The sequence below is a fragment of the Nymphalis io genome, chromosome 10 (genome assembly GCF_905147045.1).
Source record: "Nymphalis io chromosome 10, ilAglIoxx1.1, whole genome shotgun sequence".
In the NCBI taxonomy this organism is placed as follows: Eukaryota; Metazoa; Arthropoda; class Insecta; order Lepidoptera; family Nymphalidae; genus Nymphalis; species Nymphalis io.
Window position 1 is genome coordinate 10,664,310 of NC_065897.1, and position 18,693 is coordinate 10,683,002.

General features: G+C 33.4%; 1 protein-coding gene across 1 annotated transcript; it reads right to left on the reverse strand.

The window, feature by feature from the left end:
- Nucleotides 1-1,249: 1,249 nt before the first annotated feature.
- Nucleotides 1,250-15,823, reverse strand: LOC126771402 (glucose dehydrogenase [FAD, quinone]-like). The gene is made up of 6 exons (XM_050491268.1): nt 15,730-15,823; nt 14,119-14,541; nt 13,081-13,311; nt 3,640-3,772; nt 2,927-3,046; nt 1,250-2,495 (listed from the first exon to the last, which is right to left on the reverse strand). Exons 2-6 carry the CDS (start codon nt 14,534-14,536, stop codon nt 1,250-1,252), a joined length of 2,148 nt encoding a protein of 715 aa, XP_050347225.1. The 5' UTR covers nt 14,537-14,541; nt 15,730-15,823.
- Between the last annotated feature and the right edge of the window lie 2,870 nt (nt 15,824-18,693).

Here is an 18,693-nt window from a genome sequence, read left to right on the forward strand (position 1 = left end):
CCTAGCGAGCTCAAAAGAGCAGGAATTTCGATGGTAGAAATATCATATTTCATTAAATCATTAAAACAATTTTGGTATAAATGCCTACCTGAATTCCTTTTATAAAAGTGACCGTATAAGTTGAAAGATTTTGCGTCCCTTCCGAATGAGCATCTGTATTCAAAGCATAACATCGTTCCCAGCCAGAGACCTATTGTTGTGCAATATCCAAGCAACCTAGACGGCCAGAATCATAGTCCAAGTTCCTCTTACTTGTTAAATTTCGTGACGAATCATGTTGTGTACGCTGAACCAATGACGCATCCAAAAGTTTTTGCTTCCTGAGGGATTTACTTTTTTCTTTTGCCTCTGTAACATTATCTGTGTCAAAAGAAATATCACTTGTGTCTTGACATGGAATATATAACCTTATGACATGCCATTTATTTTTACCAAAACGGTAATGATTACCTACCGTCATTACTAATATTTTCAAATTTCGTCATGGTTAAATCTTCGTTCAATAGTTAAAAAAAAAGTTTCATTGTATAGTATACATGTAAGGCGTATGAGTACGACTTCGTGATAACTATTTTAGAAAAACTATAATTAACAAATAAAACTAAAAAAAAAACAATCTTATTTCTTTCATATAGAAGTTTTGCCAAAATCATAGTCTTAAATAAAGCGACTGAAATATTGTATATATTATTCATACAGCTTACTACTACAACAGGTTTATTAAATGTGCTAAATAAAAAAATAAAAAAATTAAACCAGTTATTACCGCAATTCATACAAAAACTTACAGAGGGTCTATTTGCAATAACGTATCAAGTATCGTGAAATTCAATAGCAAATTAGTAGAAGAAGGAAAAGATAAACATTTGCAAAAGTTAATTAAAATCTCTATATTTTTGGGCAATAGAATTGTAAGATAATTATATTTTTTAAAAGAGCTTTTTTGTGTCATAATTTGAATCCATGCAGGTGAAGTCGCAAATCTTACTAGTTTTTAGTAGTTAAAATAAATAACAAACGTCGTGGTTTTGTTCCGACATTCCAAGCAACGGGTCATTGACGGATACTGACTTAGTTTTGCTTACATATTTAATCTAAACGATGTAGTAGTTAAATACTAAAAACTAATAGGTTGTACATGTTTTAACGGCTTATTACATTATTAACTATACGCTTTTGAATATCTTCCAATCTATGAAGAAGGAATAATACGACAAGTTAATTAGGAACGTTTATTAAAATTAAAATATTAGGCTATCACATTTGACCAAGTTTGCTTTATAATATCTGCAGCTTTTTCACCAATTACAATTTCTGCGACATTTGTTCGTGCACTTATGGGTTGAGGTAGTACGCTGCCGTCAGCAACCCTTAAGCCCTCAACACCATATACTCTTAGCTCGGGGTCTACCACAGCATCGGGATCAGTAGGGGGTCCCATTTTACAAGTAGATATTGGGTTGTGAAGAGATACAATCATAGTTTTAATCGCACATTCCCAGTAAGGTTCAGATCCTAACTGATAAGAGGAACAAGAAGGATATGTTGGTAAATATAAAGACGCATTATATTTTCTAAATGAATCGGATTCGCCTAGTTCAATAATGTATCGAACAGCTTCTTTAATTGCAGCTATATCTCTTCGGTCAGTTAAATAATTACCGAACAATTTTGGATGAGAAAAAGGATTTGTATCACGAAGCTCCAAATAACCTTTCGATTTTGGTTTTAAAAGAGTAGGTATAGCTTGCCACGTGTCAGCACCTTTTAGGTCTCCGAATGCTTTGAAATATGTTCTATCGGATATTTTCCAACTTCTTCTAATTGTTGTTCCAGAATCCGAAGTAATTGAGCCTCCCATACTTATTAATTCAATATCTGGTACTGATTCCGGTTCATCAGATAAACTGGTTTTTAAATATCCAACAGCTTCTACTCCCCCGGGGGTTGTTAGGAGACCATCACCAAATTGAAGCCACTGCATAAAGTTTGGTAACGTTGCGACTTTATGTTCTAAAAGACTAGCGTTAGTGGTATTTAATTTAAAAATGATCCCTGGAAAGCTAATTTGATCATATAGACTCCTTCCAACTTTTAAATCTGCAATTATTGGTATCCCAAGCATTTGCAAATTTTCTTTGGGGCCGACTCCAGACAACATAAGTAATTGAGGAGAGGCTATTGGACCGGCTGATAAAATGATTTCCCTCCTACATCGTACCACATGTTTGATGTAGTTTTGACTGTATTCAACAGCATATGCCCTTTTTGTCTCTGGATCAATTAAAATTTTGGTAGCCTTGGCTTCGGATAAAATGTGTAAATTTCTGCGACGTTTATGCGGGTGAAGAAATGCTTTTGCGGTACTTAGTCTGTGCCCTTTATTTGAAATTGTCTGCACATAGCCAAACCCTAATTGATCAGGATCATTGTAGTCTATCGTAGGATGCCCAAAAGATCTTCCAGCTGCAAGAAAAGCTTCCACGAGACCAGTTCTATGGAGTAGAAGATTGAATAAATCATTAGGATTATTATTTAGCTGTTATTAGTGTGAGGTATCCGAATAATATATTTTTTTCTTTGTTATGTTGTGCTTAAAACATGATAAATAAGTATTTCCATTTCAACTGTCGTGATCGATTCCGGCCACGATGGACGATGGATTCTCCTAGAGACCAGTCCACTGCCAAAGTTTACAATAATGCACAATCGTGTACCCAGACTTGCGTCTAACACATTTCCTTACCCTTATAATCCGACACGGGATTTAAACCCTAGACTCGGGGTCTGCATGTATACTGGGCGGCGTTGGAAGAATAGGGAGATTTTTAGTAAATATGTAAATATTTCCCTAATTATATTACAAATTCGGATATACTTTGTCGACGCTAAATCAGTGTGATATAAATAATTAAAGTATACTTACTTAAATGGAACGTTTTCGACGGTAAGCTCGCCATCACGACCATGATATGGCTTGGTTTTGTATTTCTTTAATTCAGATTTTTCAGACTTCATGTAATAAGGTAAAATTTCATTGTATGACCTGAAATTATTAAAACATTTTATGCGATTATTTTATTTTATTTAGTTTATATTTGATATACTTACAATTTTAATTTTGTAATATAATATAAGATTTTATATTAAAATGATTAAATAATGAGAAAAAAATAAAGAAATTATTTAATTTGTATTCTGTGTCAAGAATGCGACGTGGTTGGATGTTACAATGTGGGAGGGTTTTGATAGAAATTTACGGCAAGCCCTTTTACGACATCAGAGCGTAGCTCGAATTCGACATAACGTCGAACGAGAGACCGAATAATAAAGCAATATTGAGCGGAGCTGTTCTACGAATGTAGTGTAAAAGAAACAAAATAATAAGCAAAAATCAATGTACTATTCACATAATTTTGAGGAAAAGGTTTGGAGGTGATTCCATCACGCTTCTTCGGGTTCATGCGGGTTGGAACCACATGTGGCAGATTTTCATCTGGTTCATGTAGGTTTCATCATGATTTTCTTTCATGCCTAGCAAATTAGCACATAATACCATAGTGCTGGTTCGAATTTGAATCAACGATATTCAGTTACGATCACGCTATCTATCCACTATCGATTTTTTGAAATATATACCATCCGTTATTTCCAGCAGCAGCAATTCTGTCCCAGTCATATGGTCGTCCTCTTGCATAGATCATACTGTTCGTGACACTGGAACCACCGACGGCTTTACCTCGCGGAATGTAACAACGTTCTTCTTCACTACCTGGAAATTGGATACCTAATACTTATAAAGTAATTTTTATACCTTATTCAACTTATATTTTAAATAATCATTGAAAACCAAGATAAATACCATAAAATACGGAAAAACAATAAGATCACAAGCATCCCACGGAAGATATTTTGTCGAAAAGTAATAAAGTCAAATCTAATCGCGGTAAGAGTTCAGGCTGATGCTTTCTAAGGCACGGAATTCCAAAATCCATTCTCAGAGAATTTCTTGACAGAAAAACCCGATTACTCTCCATTGGCCTAACCAGGGATTGAACCCAGGATCGGCAGCCTTATACGCTACCCATGAGACCAACGAGGTAGTTATCATTTAAAGTTATTTTGTATAAGTCGTAAGTATAACCTCGGAGTGTTTGCTTTTAAGTGCATTATGAATAGTTATACAAAGTTACAGAGGTAAGAATGTAAATTATTTGTCTACTTTATGTTAATTGCGAAGCTTTGCGTCCACATGCTAACAAATATTAATTTAAATAATTGAAGGTAAATTAATTACATTAAAGATACTAGTTTGTTAGTTGTTTCTGATTCATTGATCAACTCACCCCACGCGACAAAGTACTGCCATCAGTAAATGCCATTATTTCCATGTAAAATACAAACACTTGTCACGAACGAGAAATCAAAACTGCAACTTTTACGTAGAAACGAAAGTGTTACAAATTTCCATATAACTACATCAAAAATAATCATTTTAATATTCGCCTATTATATGACGGTACTAAATATGTATCACTAAGGTTTTATTTCCTCTCAGCGAATTAGAATTGTTATGCAATGTTGAAAATAAAAATCAAAAAATATTATTATAGTAATAATTTGTTTTATGCCTTATTATTTATAGAGAAAATAATAATAAATAAATTATACACTAAATTCAATCGTTTGTAAATCTCCTCGTAATCCCTAAAGCAATACGATCTCTTGTTCGTGGCATTTTAAGTTATCTCCGGAGGATTTGGTGATATGTTTGTATTTTGGACTTAAAATGGCCTCATTGTAACTGTGAATTGGCATTAATGATTACAACACGAATAAATCTCTTAATGACTACACAATCTGTATAGTGTGATTTAATGCAGTTCACTTTTAAATATGTCACGCGGGAATACTTCATTTACGATTTCTTTTTTAAAGTTAAAACCGTTATTTAATTATTTTTTTATAATATACTCAACCTTCAAACCGGAACACAACAATACCAAGTATGCAGTATGCAGACGAGCTTGCACAAAGCCCTACCAACAGTAAATTAACCATTTAATCCTAAGGACTAAGATATTATGTCTCTTAAGTTTCACTGGTTCACTCAAATTTCCAACCAGAACACAATAATACTAAGAACCCAGACGGGCTTGTCCTACCATCCATGTTAAAAAATTACAAAACAAACAATTAAAAAAAAGTAATTTGTTATAAAAATATTACCAAATAATAATTACGTTATTCGTTTATATTAAAGCAGTCGTTAAAAGCTTATGTTATTTATAAACAATGAAACCGTTAGCAGGATTTATGTAAGTATATATTTAAACATAAATTATTCAAATTTTACACGTAGCATGCTAATACTTATTTATTTATTTATTTATTTATTTTTAATCGATACACCACAGTATTTGAAATATGGCACTTAAAACAAGAATACGATAAAATGACAGATACAATTTCAAACACTTAATAGGTATATACAGCATTAATAGTTACGTTAGCCTCCAATAACAATTTTTTTAACAATACTCTATTTAATAAATACTACAGACTGCAATATAACACGCTTATTGATTATTTAACATTCAAACAATTAGCAAAAAAATAAAAAAAATGAAGTAAAAAAAAAAAAAAAAATAACTAACAATAATTACAAACAATGATAATACAAGATTTTTAGAGATAATACCGTAATTTACAAAGTTCTTATATTGAGTAGAATATAACAAACTAAATATAACAGTAAAGATATCACAATCACAATAAAGCTCCCAGCGTTAATTTTTTGCGAAAAAGAGGTAGTGAGTCGTGAAAAATGTCAATGCCATCACTGTTGACTTTATTATATAAGTTTATGAGGTGGTTGAGTGGAGAGTATTTACCTATATTTGATTTGGAAGTTCGAGAGGAGAAAATTTTTTTTAGAGGTTGTCTAGGTGCAGTACGTGGCACTGCTATGTTAATATTTTGTAGTAGATCTGTTGCATCCAAGTGGTTATTCAATAATTTATAGAGAGTAATTAGAGAGGCAATTTCGCGGCGTTTTTCTAGAGTGCACAGTCCAAAATATTTTAAACGTGATTCATAGTCGGCCTTATAAGGGCAACTGTTACTTCTACTAGCCAGTAATTTTGTAAATTTGTGTTGAATGCGTTCTAACCTTTCAATGTAGATCTTATAATGCGGATTCCATACTACAACCGCATATTCTAAAGCGCTACGTATAAACGAATTGTACAAAGTTATGATAGTTGCCGGTCTCTTAAAATCATTGCAGTTACGTCTGACAAAACCGAAGCTTTTCCAGGCCTTCGTGGCAATATGATTTATGTGAGTGTTAAATTTAAGTTTGGCGTCGATCATAACACCTAAATCACGAACAACCGAAACTTCCCCGAGCGGTTTGCCCTGTAAGCTATACTGATGTCTTATTATGTTTTTATTTCGCGTAAACTTAATAAACTGGCACTTATCGACATTTAGTTCCATTCCATTCAAATCACACCATTTTTGTATGGAGTTTAGATCGTCTTGGAGCAATTTGCAATCATTCATGGATGTTATAGAGCGGTAAATCTTTAAATCATCAGCAAAGATAGAACATTTGCTGTTCTTGATACAGTGTGCAATGTCATTGATAAAGATGATAAATAATATTGGGCCCAGGTGTGATCCCTGTGGAACACCAGAGGTCGCAATAAACTCGTGAGATTTGTAACCACCGAGTGTAACTCTCTGTACTCGATCAGATAAGTACGATCGGAACCAAGATAGCAGGGGGTCATGAATGCCGTATAACTTAAGCTTGTAGATTAAGATTTTATGATTAACTTTGTCGAACGCGCTACTGAAGTCGGTGTAGATCGAGTCAACCTGTTGTTTATTGTCTATGCACCCAGAAATGTAATGTATGTAAGTTGTGAGATTTGTAGTGGTTGACTTACGCTGGCAAAATCCATGCTGATCACTTGTAATCATGGTATTGATATATTGGGACAAAATTGGGGTAATTATACTTTCAAAGGTTTTGGATAATACGTTTAACATTGAAATCGGTCGGTAGTTTCTTACATCGCTCTTTGATTTCTTTTTATGAATTGGTAAAATATTAGCTTCCTTCCACTTCGTAGGAAAAGTTGAAGTCTGAAGAGATGTGTTATAAATAATTTTTAATGGGAGTGCGAGTAATTTACACGTTTTTCTGAAAAAAAGAGGAGGAATGCCATCAGGACCAGCTGACTTGCTTGGATTTATTGAAATACGAGTCACTTGCAGCAAAAATAAATAGAAACACCGACGAAGTTTTACGGTAGGTAAATATTTTATAATTATATACATTACTTTGCACATTATTTATAATGGTGTTTCTATACTTTAAGTTATATTATAAAAAAAAGCCGAGATGGCCCAGTGGTAAGAACATGTGAATCTTAACCGATGATCGTGGGTTCAAACCCGGGCAAGCACCACTGAATTTTCATGTGCTTAATTTGTGATTATAATTCATCTCGTGCTTTACGGTGAAGGAAAACATCGTGAGGAAACCTGCATGTGTCTAATTTCACTGAAATTCTGCCACATGTGTATTCCACCAACCCGCATTGGAGCAGCGTGGTGGAATAAGCTCCAAACCTTCTCCTCAAAAAGAGGAGAGGAGGCCTTTAGCCCAGCAGTGGGACATTCACAGGCTGTTACGGCTACGGTAAGTTATATTATACATATTTTAATGATAATGTGTTACTCTTCTATATTACAGTTTAAATGTAAAAAAATAATATGCATTATATAAAGAAAATGCTTCTTGTTGTTCGTATTCTATAAGTTTATATATCGAACAAAGTATATGGGGCGCAGGATATGTAGGTATTATACTCTAGTGTATCAACACACTAGCCTTTTTGGCATTGTGCCCCCTGGTGGATCGACGATGTTGTAGGGGTCACGGGGATGGCCACATTGTGGAAATCCTTGAGGAATTATAAAAGTTTAAGAGAATAAAGAATAATGTATTATTCAACAAAATTTTCGTTGGTCCAGTGGTTGTAGTATCAAGCAGGGGCGTAGCTATCGCTGTATCAGCCGTATCAAAGATACGGGGCCGTACAGGGGCCCCAAACCCGAGTGAGCAAAAATTTGTAACGCTATATTTGTACGCTAAATTTTCCGAGACGAAATGAATATGTATTAAACACATTTGAAAAAAAAAATTAAAGCGGAAGTCTGAAAAAAAAGGTCGTCGCCGCAGTTAATATGAAGAGCCCCCCACCAAATTTTGATACAGGGCGCAACATGTAAGGCCGTTGGTCATGTGCCCGAACTCTTTCTAGTGAAGTAGGATTTGTGAATAGATAGTGCAATTAAGTTTGTCGCACATTGATATTTGGATATCACTTCCATCTTTTGAATTATACAAATTTCATTTGAACCATCCTCTTATAATAAGATTGCTAACCCCCGGATTGCATTGCAATGTATTTTTATTATATATTCGACACGAGTCGTGCGTCCCCGCTATTAAACATAGATGGTACTTTGCCAGAAACTTTTACGCAAACAACGGCACAAAGTTCTAAATAAATGCGAAGAATAACAACAGAATTCATTTGACATAAATAACAATATTGTACTTTATACATATATTATATAGATACTAAAAATGTAGGTAAGACAATATTTGATACTATATTATACACTAATATATGAATAAAATACAATAAACTTTGTTTTCTAACAAATTCTTACTTGCCTAAGTCCATTCCAACTAATATCTGAATTAAGTTAGTTAATATAAAATCATGCTTCAATCTTAACGAAGATTGTGTGTTTAAATCCGAGCATCACTGAATCACCATGTGGTAATTTGTATTTAATTTAATACTCAGCACTGAAGGAAAACATTATGAGGAAACGTGCATGTATTGGATGAAGATCTACCATGTGTGCACCCGCATTGGAGCAGCGTGACGGAATAAGCTCTAAACATCCTCAAACGGAGAAAAGACACAAGCTGGGGACAATTACCGGCTGTAGTTTTAATACTGGTGGTAGGGCTTTATGCAAGCTCGTCTGGGTAGGTACCACCCACTCATCAGATATTCTACCGCAAAACAGCAATACTTGATATTGTTGTGTTCCGCTTTGAAGGGTGAGGTAGCCAGTGTAATTACATCCACAAGGGACATAAAATCTTAGTTCCCAAGGTTGGTGGCGCATTGGCTATAAGCGATGGTTGACATTTCTTACAATGCCAATGTCTAAGGGCGTTTGGTGACCACTTGCCATCAGGTGGCCCATATGCTCGTCCACCTTCCTATTCTATAAAAAAAAAATACTTTATTTAAAATAAAATTAAAGAGTAAGATAAAAATTACATACTCGTTTAAGCAATAATAGCGCAAAACGACGTTAGATAGCGTACATGCTCAAATATAGATTTTGAGGCACTTAACGGTATTTTAAAAGAAATGCATGCAGTACGCGTTGTATTGTACTTAAAAGTCAATGTTCGCATAACTGTTAAAACCTAGGTCAGCTTACGTTTAACTTGTTGACTCCTTACATTATTAATATTTAGCATACCCTCGATACTTTATACCGTATCCCTCTTACTAAGACCGGTGTATAGCGATTGTATAGTTATACGATGTTTTGTCTTCCTTTTTCAAATGGAAAATTACTGATGGCAGAAAGAGAAATACGATGAGTTAATGATTCACTCGAAATATATAGCTTTAAACGTTGGCAACTCCTTTCTTTGTCGCACTTCCAAAAAATGGAATTCCTTACCAGCTCACGTGTTCCCCTCCTCTTACAACCCGGGTTCCTTCAAACGAGGCGTGAAGAGGCATCTTGCGGGCCGGCAAGGCGAAGGCGGCTAGTGCAGAACGTTTTTCCCGTCTGTACTGGCCGTCGTCGCGTTTGGACTCTACTACCACTTACCATCAGGTGGAGTAGAGTCATTTGCCCTCCCGGCGAATATAATAAAACCGTACATATATGTATAGCCAGAATTAAATGTTGACACTTAATTTATAATAATTATTACAGTACTTATACACTAAAAATTATTGTTCGATATCTTTTTACGTGTATGTAAAACCGGTTTCGTCAAGTCAAATGCATTCAACCCAGGGCAATGTATCCGATTCTGTAATAAAAGATGCAGTCGTTTTTGCATTTCAGATATATAAGCTTAAAGCTTTTATAAAAAAAAAAACATTTATAGTCTGGTATGTTACTCTGTGGACTCACCACAAGTAAACTAACTTTATACAGTAACAGCCTGTTAATATTCCACTGCTGGTCTAAGATCTCCTCTCCATTTTGAGGAGAAGGTTTGGAGCTTATTCCACCGTGCTGCTCCAATGCGCGTTGGTAGATTTACACGTGTGGCAGAATTTCAATGAAATTAGACACAAGCAGGTTTCCTCACGAGGTTTTCCTTCACCGTCAAGCACGAGATGGATTATAAACACAAATTAAGTACATGAATATTAAGTGGTGCTTGCCCGAGTTTGAACCCACGATCATCGGTTAAGATTCACGCGTTCTAACCACTAGGCCATCTCGGCTTATTAACTTTAAACAGTATAACTTTATAGGGTGTGCCGAGATGGCCCAGTGGTTAGAACACCTGCATCTTAACCGAATATTGTGGGTTCAAACTCGGAAAATACCACCGAATTTTATTTGCTTTTTTGTGTTTATAATGCATCTCGTGCCCAGAGGTGAATGTCTTGAACAAAAATCTGTCACATATTATAATAAGGAATAAGCTCCTTACCTTCTCACACTACACATCATTCATATATTAATTCCATATACATAGTAATGTGCTTGTATATATATATACTATAATATTGTACACAATAAAAATTCATATTCTTTGTGTGTTTTTATGTGATGTAGACAAATTAATCGATTAAATATTTTAATTTAAAACTGCAACATAAAAATACTTGCTATTTATAGGAGTTAAGAATTCTATTTTGAGAGCTATTCAATTATAAGCATCCCAATATAGCCGTACGAGTAGGTTGCAAGCTGTCCAGTCAACTTTGAAAAGACATCAAGTGTTATGGAAGCCTGTGTGTATTTTACTTAGCACGTATTTACTGGTGGTAGGGCTTTGTGCAAGCTCGTCTGGGTAGGTACCACCCACTCATCAGATATTCTACCGCAAAACAGCAATACTTGATATTGTTGTGTTCCGGTTTGAAGGGTGAGTGAGCCAGTGTAATTACAGGCACAAGGGACATAAAATCTTAGTTCCCAAGGTTGGTGGCGCATTGGATATGTAAGCGATGGTTGACATTTCTTACAATGCTAATGTCTAAGAGCGTTGGTGACCACTTACCATCAGGTGGCCCATATGCTCGTCCGCCTTCCTAGTCTATAAAAAAAAAAAAAAAAAAAACTCTAACGTATGCTATTTTGTAGTTGTGTCTGTGGGCGCTTAAACTTCTTTCGTACTGAACTTTTGCTATGTGTTTTTTTTCTTCGTTAAAAGAAATGCGCTGCAGGTTATTACGCTACCGCTGTTAATAGATAGTTAATGAACTTGCCTTTCATATTTAAACTTCGAATATTATTTTTCATACATACATTTAAAACGGTTGTACTAATTATATGCTATCGACGTCATCGGTCTGATATATAATCGGCTTCGTTGTCAGCTGTTTTATATATATATATATATACAGTACAGACATATATTTTTTTGTATATAGATGCAATGAAATTAATGATAGACTAACAATATCATAAATAACGTTTTCATGCTATAATCATTAAATAATGACTGCCTCGTTGGTCTAGTGACAAAAGGCCGCCGATCCGAAGGTCCTGGATTCAAACCCCAGGTCGGACCGATAAAAATTATTGGATTTTTCTCTCGAAATATTCTACTCCCGTGCCTCGGAAAGCACCTCAAGCTGTTGTTCCTGCGCTTGAGCTCTTTCCTGTTGTGTCGGATTTGCTTTTCTATTGTATTATGAGAGTTAGCGAATAGAGAGTGCACCTGTGTTTGTACACACACTTGTGCACTATTATATGTCCTGCGCAGTAGGCTAGTCTCCCTTGATATAAAAAATCGGACAGGAGGACAAAATCACGACAGCAGATGACTTTATAACTTCTATTGAATTACATTTCAATGTAATTTAGGAGCTTGTTATTTGTCAATTAGAGAGTAGTAGATAACTTTATATTAAAGCATTTAAGCGTTCCATTTAATCAGATTGAGATATTTTTGATTTCAAATACCTTTTCTGCGAATATTTGTTTCGGTTATCAGAATACTAGTTCTTTTTCCCCGTTTTCTTGTTATTTATACAAATAACAACGCTCTTCAAAATATTCTGGCAAATTAACCATAAGAAGAAAATATAAATGGGTAAAGATTTTTGCATAGCAGCTGAATCTGCGTGGGCCGTCACTTTGACCTTCTTTCTTTGTTCATTTAGTTCGATCATTTTTCTTTGTTACATTTTTAACTTTCATTGACAAAATTTATATTTTATGTGATCCGATCGAAAATTTAAATTATTTTATGATGATCGTTTTATAACCCTTAAATCAATTTTTTAAATACATTTTTCTTCTGTGGCTAACAATTTTAAAAAGCGGAATATTGAAAACATTAACAAATTTTGATAAATTTGTATGCCCATTTTATAAATAAAAGAAATTTTGTTATTTAAGCAAAACTTAACGCACACATATTTGTAAGTTTTTCGTCTAAATGTTGTACCCATTTAGTTAGAGACTAATCTCTACGTAGATTTTTCTGTATTATTTAGTTAAACGCATGTTTTTGCAAAGCTGATTTATCGTACTTGTGAAAGATTATATATTTGATTATACATGTGATTATATTATTTACTATTTTCCACCCACGGCTTCACTCGCGTGTGGGGAGAGATGTTAGTATCCTATGTTCTTTTCTGTATCCCTGACGTGTATACAAAATTTCATGATAATCGATTGAGTAATTAATCAGACTCTTTTCGCATTTATAATATTAGTAAGAATGATATAACACGGCTTAAGAGGATAACAAATGCTTACCAAAGCAGACTCCAGGCTGATGTTCCATCGTGTACGGCCAGACATAATCCGATCTCTGTATATGATTGACTAGCGCTGGGATATCTGATATTACCATTTCTGGTTTTCCTGCTTCTATGACCAAAACTGTGGCTCTAGGTTTGTCTTCAGTGAGCCGAGCTGCTATCACAGATCCAGCTGTACCAGCACCAACGATGATGTAATCATATTCCTCTAAAGGTTTGTCGTAGCCTTAAAACAATCAGAACATTAGTGACTTTTTTTATGAAAAAATCGGAAGGCCGCCTGTTGGTTAAAAGGATCCCATAGAAATTGACCCTGTAAGAAATATCAACCAGGAATGATTAAACATCAAAACATCGTCAATGTGCCACCAACGACTTTGAGAACTAAGATGTTATGTCCCTTGTCCCTGTCGTTATACTTAAAATTCAGGTAATGAGGATGGGTGGGATGGTACCTACCCAGATGGGCTTGCACAAAGCCTTTCCACAAAATAAAATCATCTTATAACATATTTATTTTTTATTAAAATGTTGCCAACAAAATTGGCTGTAGATAATAAAGGACAAGTAAAGGTATTCGGTAAGTTGACTGACGTATTTAATTAAAATATTATAAAAAGGAAGTATTACTTTAGATTTATATAAAGAAAACATATTTATTCATATGTTTTTATTTCGTTGTTCTATATACGCTTTTATTTATAAAGTGCCACCACATTCAAACTGTTTAAAATATAATCGATATTTAAATTCATGAGAGTTTTCATGTAGCGATGCTTGTGTATAACTTTTGATACTTTAAATATTATTTAGGTAATACCGTAATTAACTCAATTATGCTAGTATCACATATAATGTACTAGTGTTTAGTGTTAGGAATAGTCATAAGACAAAACAATTAGCAATTAATTAAGTATGTTCTGACCATGATTGAAACAAAGGTACGGAACTATTGTTATTCAAATCAGGAGCGTTATCTTTTTAATGATTATTTTAATGGCATGTGAACAACAACATAATCTATTAATCTTACCTTTTGGTAATGCGTACGTATCTCTCAAAAAATTGAATGGATCACCTCCAGATGTAGGGGAGTAATTCATACCCATGGTTTGCATTACCATTTCAAGCATGGGACTGTGGAGATAGGATCCGTAACCGAAACGGGCTTTCCTATTTTGACTTTTAAGTTTAGATAAATGGGGTTCATTTTCCTTTGTGCCAGATTTTTCATTATCCTTTATGGAATCGCTTCGGTTGTTAAAAGGATAAGGCCAAAGTATACGTGCATTCCTTAAACTTTCAACATTGGCATTGTTTTTGTCGGAGTTAACTATATTGTCCGGTTCATTTTCCACAAAAGCGAAACCTTCATCATCGTATATATCTATTGCTTTTACACAATACGATACATAGAAGATATAAAGTATTGCGTAAAATATACTCGACATTATTCCTGTAATTGTAAAACATACAATTATACGTCACAAAAGCTTATAATAATGGAATACAGATATAAACTAAAATAACAATAAATAAATATAAGGTGAAGCTTTTACCAAACTATCTTATACATTACAACATTTAACTTATAAGATGATATGTTTTGTTATTATTACTAGGTAGATGAACTAGGAAGAGGGTCACCAGATAGTAAGTGATCATGAAAGTCTATAGAAATTGGTGCTGTAAGAAATATAAACCATTCGTTACATCGCTAAAGCGCCACCAACCTTGGGATATGAGAAGTTACGTCCCTTATGCGAGTAATTAATCACCCTTCAAACCGGAACGAAACAATACTACGCAATGCTGTTCGGTGGTAGAAAAGATGATAAGTGGGTGGTCAGGTTAGACGGGCCCAGAAGGGCTTGCACAAAGCCACACCACAATGTAACACTAAGTTTTTATTTATTTATAAAGTTTGCAAGCGATTTCTATTAGTTATTCTAAAAATAAATTAAGCATTGTCACAAGAGATGAGTGTGTTCAACATATCAGCTTAAACAGTTAAGTAGAAGTGTTTTAAAGTTAAGTTGCTAGATCTGATCCATGTACTAACAGAAGCACTTAAGTAAAAGCTTGTAAAAATATTTTACTCTTAATATGAAACAAGATCACAAGCGAATGAAAACTAAAAACCGTTAAATAATATCGACATTGAGTTGATAATAACATAATAATTTTCTTGACGGTCCTTTCTTTAGAAATTATATTCCGAACCGGTGTTAGTTTTATTTTTAATTTTTTTTTTCGATATTGAATTGATGAGTTTATTGTGGTTTTATCTAGTCATAGTTATAATAGTAGAGAGATGAAACAATTGATAAATAATTTAATGTAAGAATTAAATTGTTAAGATTTTAATTATTATTTTACGATGTAAAAACATATCTGTTAGTGTTATTTTAAAGTTACTTTTGTAATTAGTTTTAATATGATATAAATAGTTTAAAAACAGTCCTATATAAATTTTATAACGATTGATCAGATATTTTTAATTATCTATATACAAACAATAATACATAATAAAAAAATAAAATGTAATTGATTTAGTCTTATTGATTATTTAAAATATCTGGATTAGGTTTTAATATAACTTAATTATATAAAAAAAAAGGTTATTTTAATGTACACAACTTACCTAGTAATATTTTATTTATCTTGTTTAAATATTTCAATTTCAACTATCGATTGGTACTGTGTCTCACTATCCACAAGTCGCGGGTACAGCGGACGGTCAGCGAGTGACTGAACAGATTATGTGGTAGCCTTACAAGCCTTGACCGTGTACTTGAGATACCGCTATGTCGTCGAACTATTTAAAGTACATTCAATTTTTGTTATTCTAGTGATAAGTGTTCTCTTTTGTGAGATATCATTACTGTGCTTAAGAAGAAATGTATGTAAGAGATATTATTAACATTTTTGTGTTGTATACCCTCAGTTGGTATGTTACTTTTCAAGTGAATTTTTAGCTGACTTCAAAACATCTCCTTTTTTAGGATCTCAATTCCATTGCAATTATCAATGGAATTGAGATCCTAAATTTGATTTGGAAAATTATTTTTTTATTTGAAACTACGTATTTCCAAATTTTTCACGGTGTTATCAAAATCCTATTCTGACAATTGTTTTCGTTGTTGTTGTGATACATCCAACCGTACAAATATATGGCGATCTTGCTATTCTTCTTTGTTCAAACCCTCTTCCCAGTTCAGCTGGGGTCGGGTCTCCTTGTACATCTGCGCCAGAGAGCTCTGTTCTGGGTTGTCTGTGTACTCAGATTCTCTTTCTGGGCCTCTTTTTGTATGTTTGACCACAAGGTTGCGGGCGGTCGCCCTCTTCCCCGCGGTCGTTTCGGGATATTTAAGGCTTTCTTGATAGGATGATCATCGTTACGTCTAAGGATATGGCCGTACCAGCACAGTCGACATTCAATATTTTTGTTTTGTAAAAAAGTTTATATTATGTTATAGTAAAATTTGTGTCAAATAAAGTGTTCGAGGTGTTTGTTTATAACCGTTAGCGGCGACTTAATTTGTGTGTGTTCAGTTTTTCGATGATGAGTCAAAAAAATTAATTTGGTAATTTATTATGAATTCAAACCAAACTAGTCCTTATGCGCATTATTATACACGACATTAAATACATTGGTACGTAATGTCCCATAGATTATTAGAGTAAAGGGACTAGAGAGTGACCCAGTGTTTGCTCATACTCTCCTCACATTCTCCAAAAAGTTCAGTTAAGCCGGTGGAAGTTTTATGCGCCAATTTACACGTATTGGATATATTTCAACTCGCGACCAGGGGTCCAATTCTATTATTTATAACGATAACGATACGTTCTTGATTATATATCTATTCGGATCGGAACTAAATCGATATGATGTTAGTATATAGCGTAATATCAAAACATTTATTTATTAATTTATTTATTAGGGAAACATACAGCATATCGTATATTACAACTTAATATAATAATCACATTTTAACACTTATGCCAGTTAAGTTTCCACTACTGTTTTAACAGGGAAGTGGACTAATTTTGATGTTACATAAAATATAACTATTTATGACAAAGTAAAATTTTAACGTAAATATGGTTATGGTTAATTACTAATAAGTATTTTTCACAAGATTATAAAATTTACTTAACTATTTTTAAACAGATCAATGTGGTTGTATTTTCTATTATGACTATTACAAGATCTTAGAATAAAAGATTAATAAAACATAATATAATTGTTAACTTTTATATCAACAGTCGATAAATAAATAGTAGGAAATAATATACTCGGCAACGATTATGTTCAGATTTAATTGTGATAAAGTGACAATTCGGTACCAGAATTTGCTCTCTGATACAGAGATAAATACCCAGGTCGTTACTAGTCGAATGTCTAAGCTTTCTCTATCAAATGCGGACAAACAGAGAGCATGCTGTAAATTAGCATACTATATCTAATAGTAAACAAGCGTGCCTTAAAGAGTTGTACATCTGATGAAAAAATGAAACGCTTATTATAATTTGTCGGTGTTTTACACATTTATGTTCTCCGATTCTACAAAACATTAATAATCGCAAAATCTATACACATATTAATTAAGTGAAATTAATTAAGTGAGCCAAAGAAACATATATGAATAAATAATTTGATGAATGTAGATAGGAAATAACAAATAAAAGAGTAAGGATGTTTATATATTTTTTTTTTTCATTTTTCGTAGTCGGAAATCTTCTAAAGAAAATATTATACGAAAATATTTTCATCAACCCTTATCTCTGAAACTTCTGACTTTAATTATAAAACCGACTTTTCTAGTTGCTTAAAAGAAAATTCAAATTCTACGAAAAACAGAATATGATAGTTCATACAAAATACATTACATACTTTAATTTTTTTTTTAATTATAGCAATGCATACAGGGAGCTGTCATTAAATGAGAGTTTTGATTAATTTGATTAAAAAATAATAACTATTCCTTACAGCTTCAATGCACCACCAACCTTAGGGATTATGACGTTTTTACCCTTGCGCCCGTAGTCACACTAGCTCACTAACGTGATGGGTGGGTATCACCCAACAAACAGGCTAGCACAAAACCCTACTACAAAGGAATTAGCAAGTTCAATTGGTGTAGCGGCTATTGAACTTTTTGGTCAATAGTAAAATAATTAAATTATTATAAGCTAACAATTAATTATTAGCTTTTATATACCTTTTATATAATTTCACCTCTTAGTGAGTGTATATGATCTTCAATTTTAAACCAGGTAACCTAAATTCCACATATAGTTAGTACAGAAGACAAAACAATTAAGTACAGCAGTTTATTCTGTAAGAATTCACTTCATTACTCACGCGTGAAATATTCATAATCGACGTATGGTGATGTATATTACCAAAATAGTATTATTTTAAAACGTGTATTCTTGAAATGGTATATTTATTATGATCTTTTGACATTTCATGACCGTTTTCTGTTTGTTCTTAGTTTAGTAAATGGAACAACCTAAAAATTGTTTTCAAAAAGGTTGCCTTCATTTATTTTTATTATTTTATGATTGTTAATTTTTAACATTTTATTGTATCATAATGTTT

What these genes read in the sequence shown, in the direction of transcription:
- LOC126771402 (XM_050491268.1), bottom strand. Translation starts at nt 14,536, where the DNA reads ATGTCGAGTATATTTTACGCAATACTTTATATCTTCTATGTATCGTAT. An exon ending in TCAGCCTGGAGTCTGCTTTG is followed by an intron (nt 3,773 to 13,080) that starts GTAAGCATTTGT and finishes TCCAATTTCCAG; the next exon opens with GTAGTGAAGAAGAACGTTGT. An exon ending in GTCGAAAACGTTCCATTTAA is followed by an intron (nt 2,496 to 2,926) that starts GTAAGTATACTT and finishes TCTACTCCATAG; the next exon opens with AACTGGTCTCGTGGAAGCTT.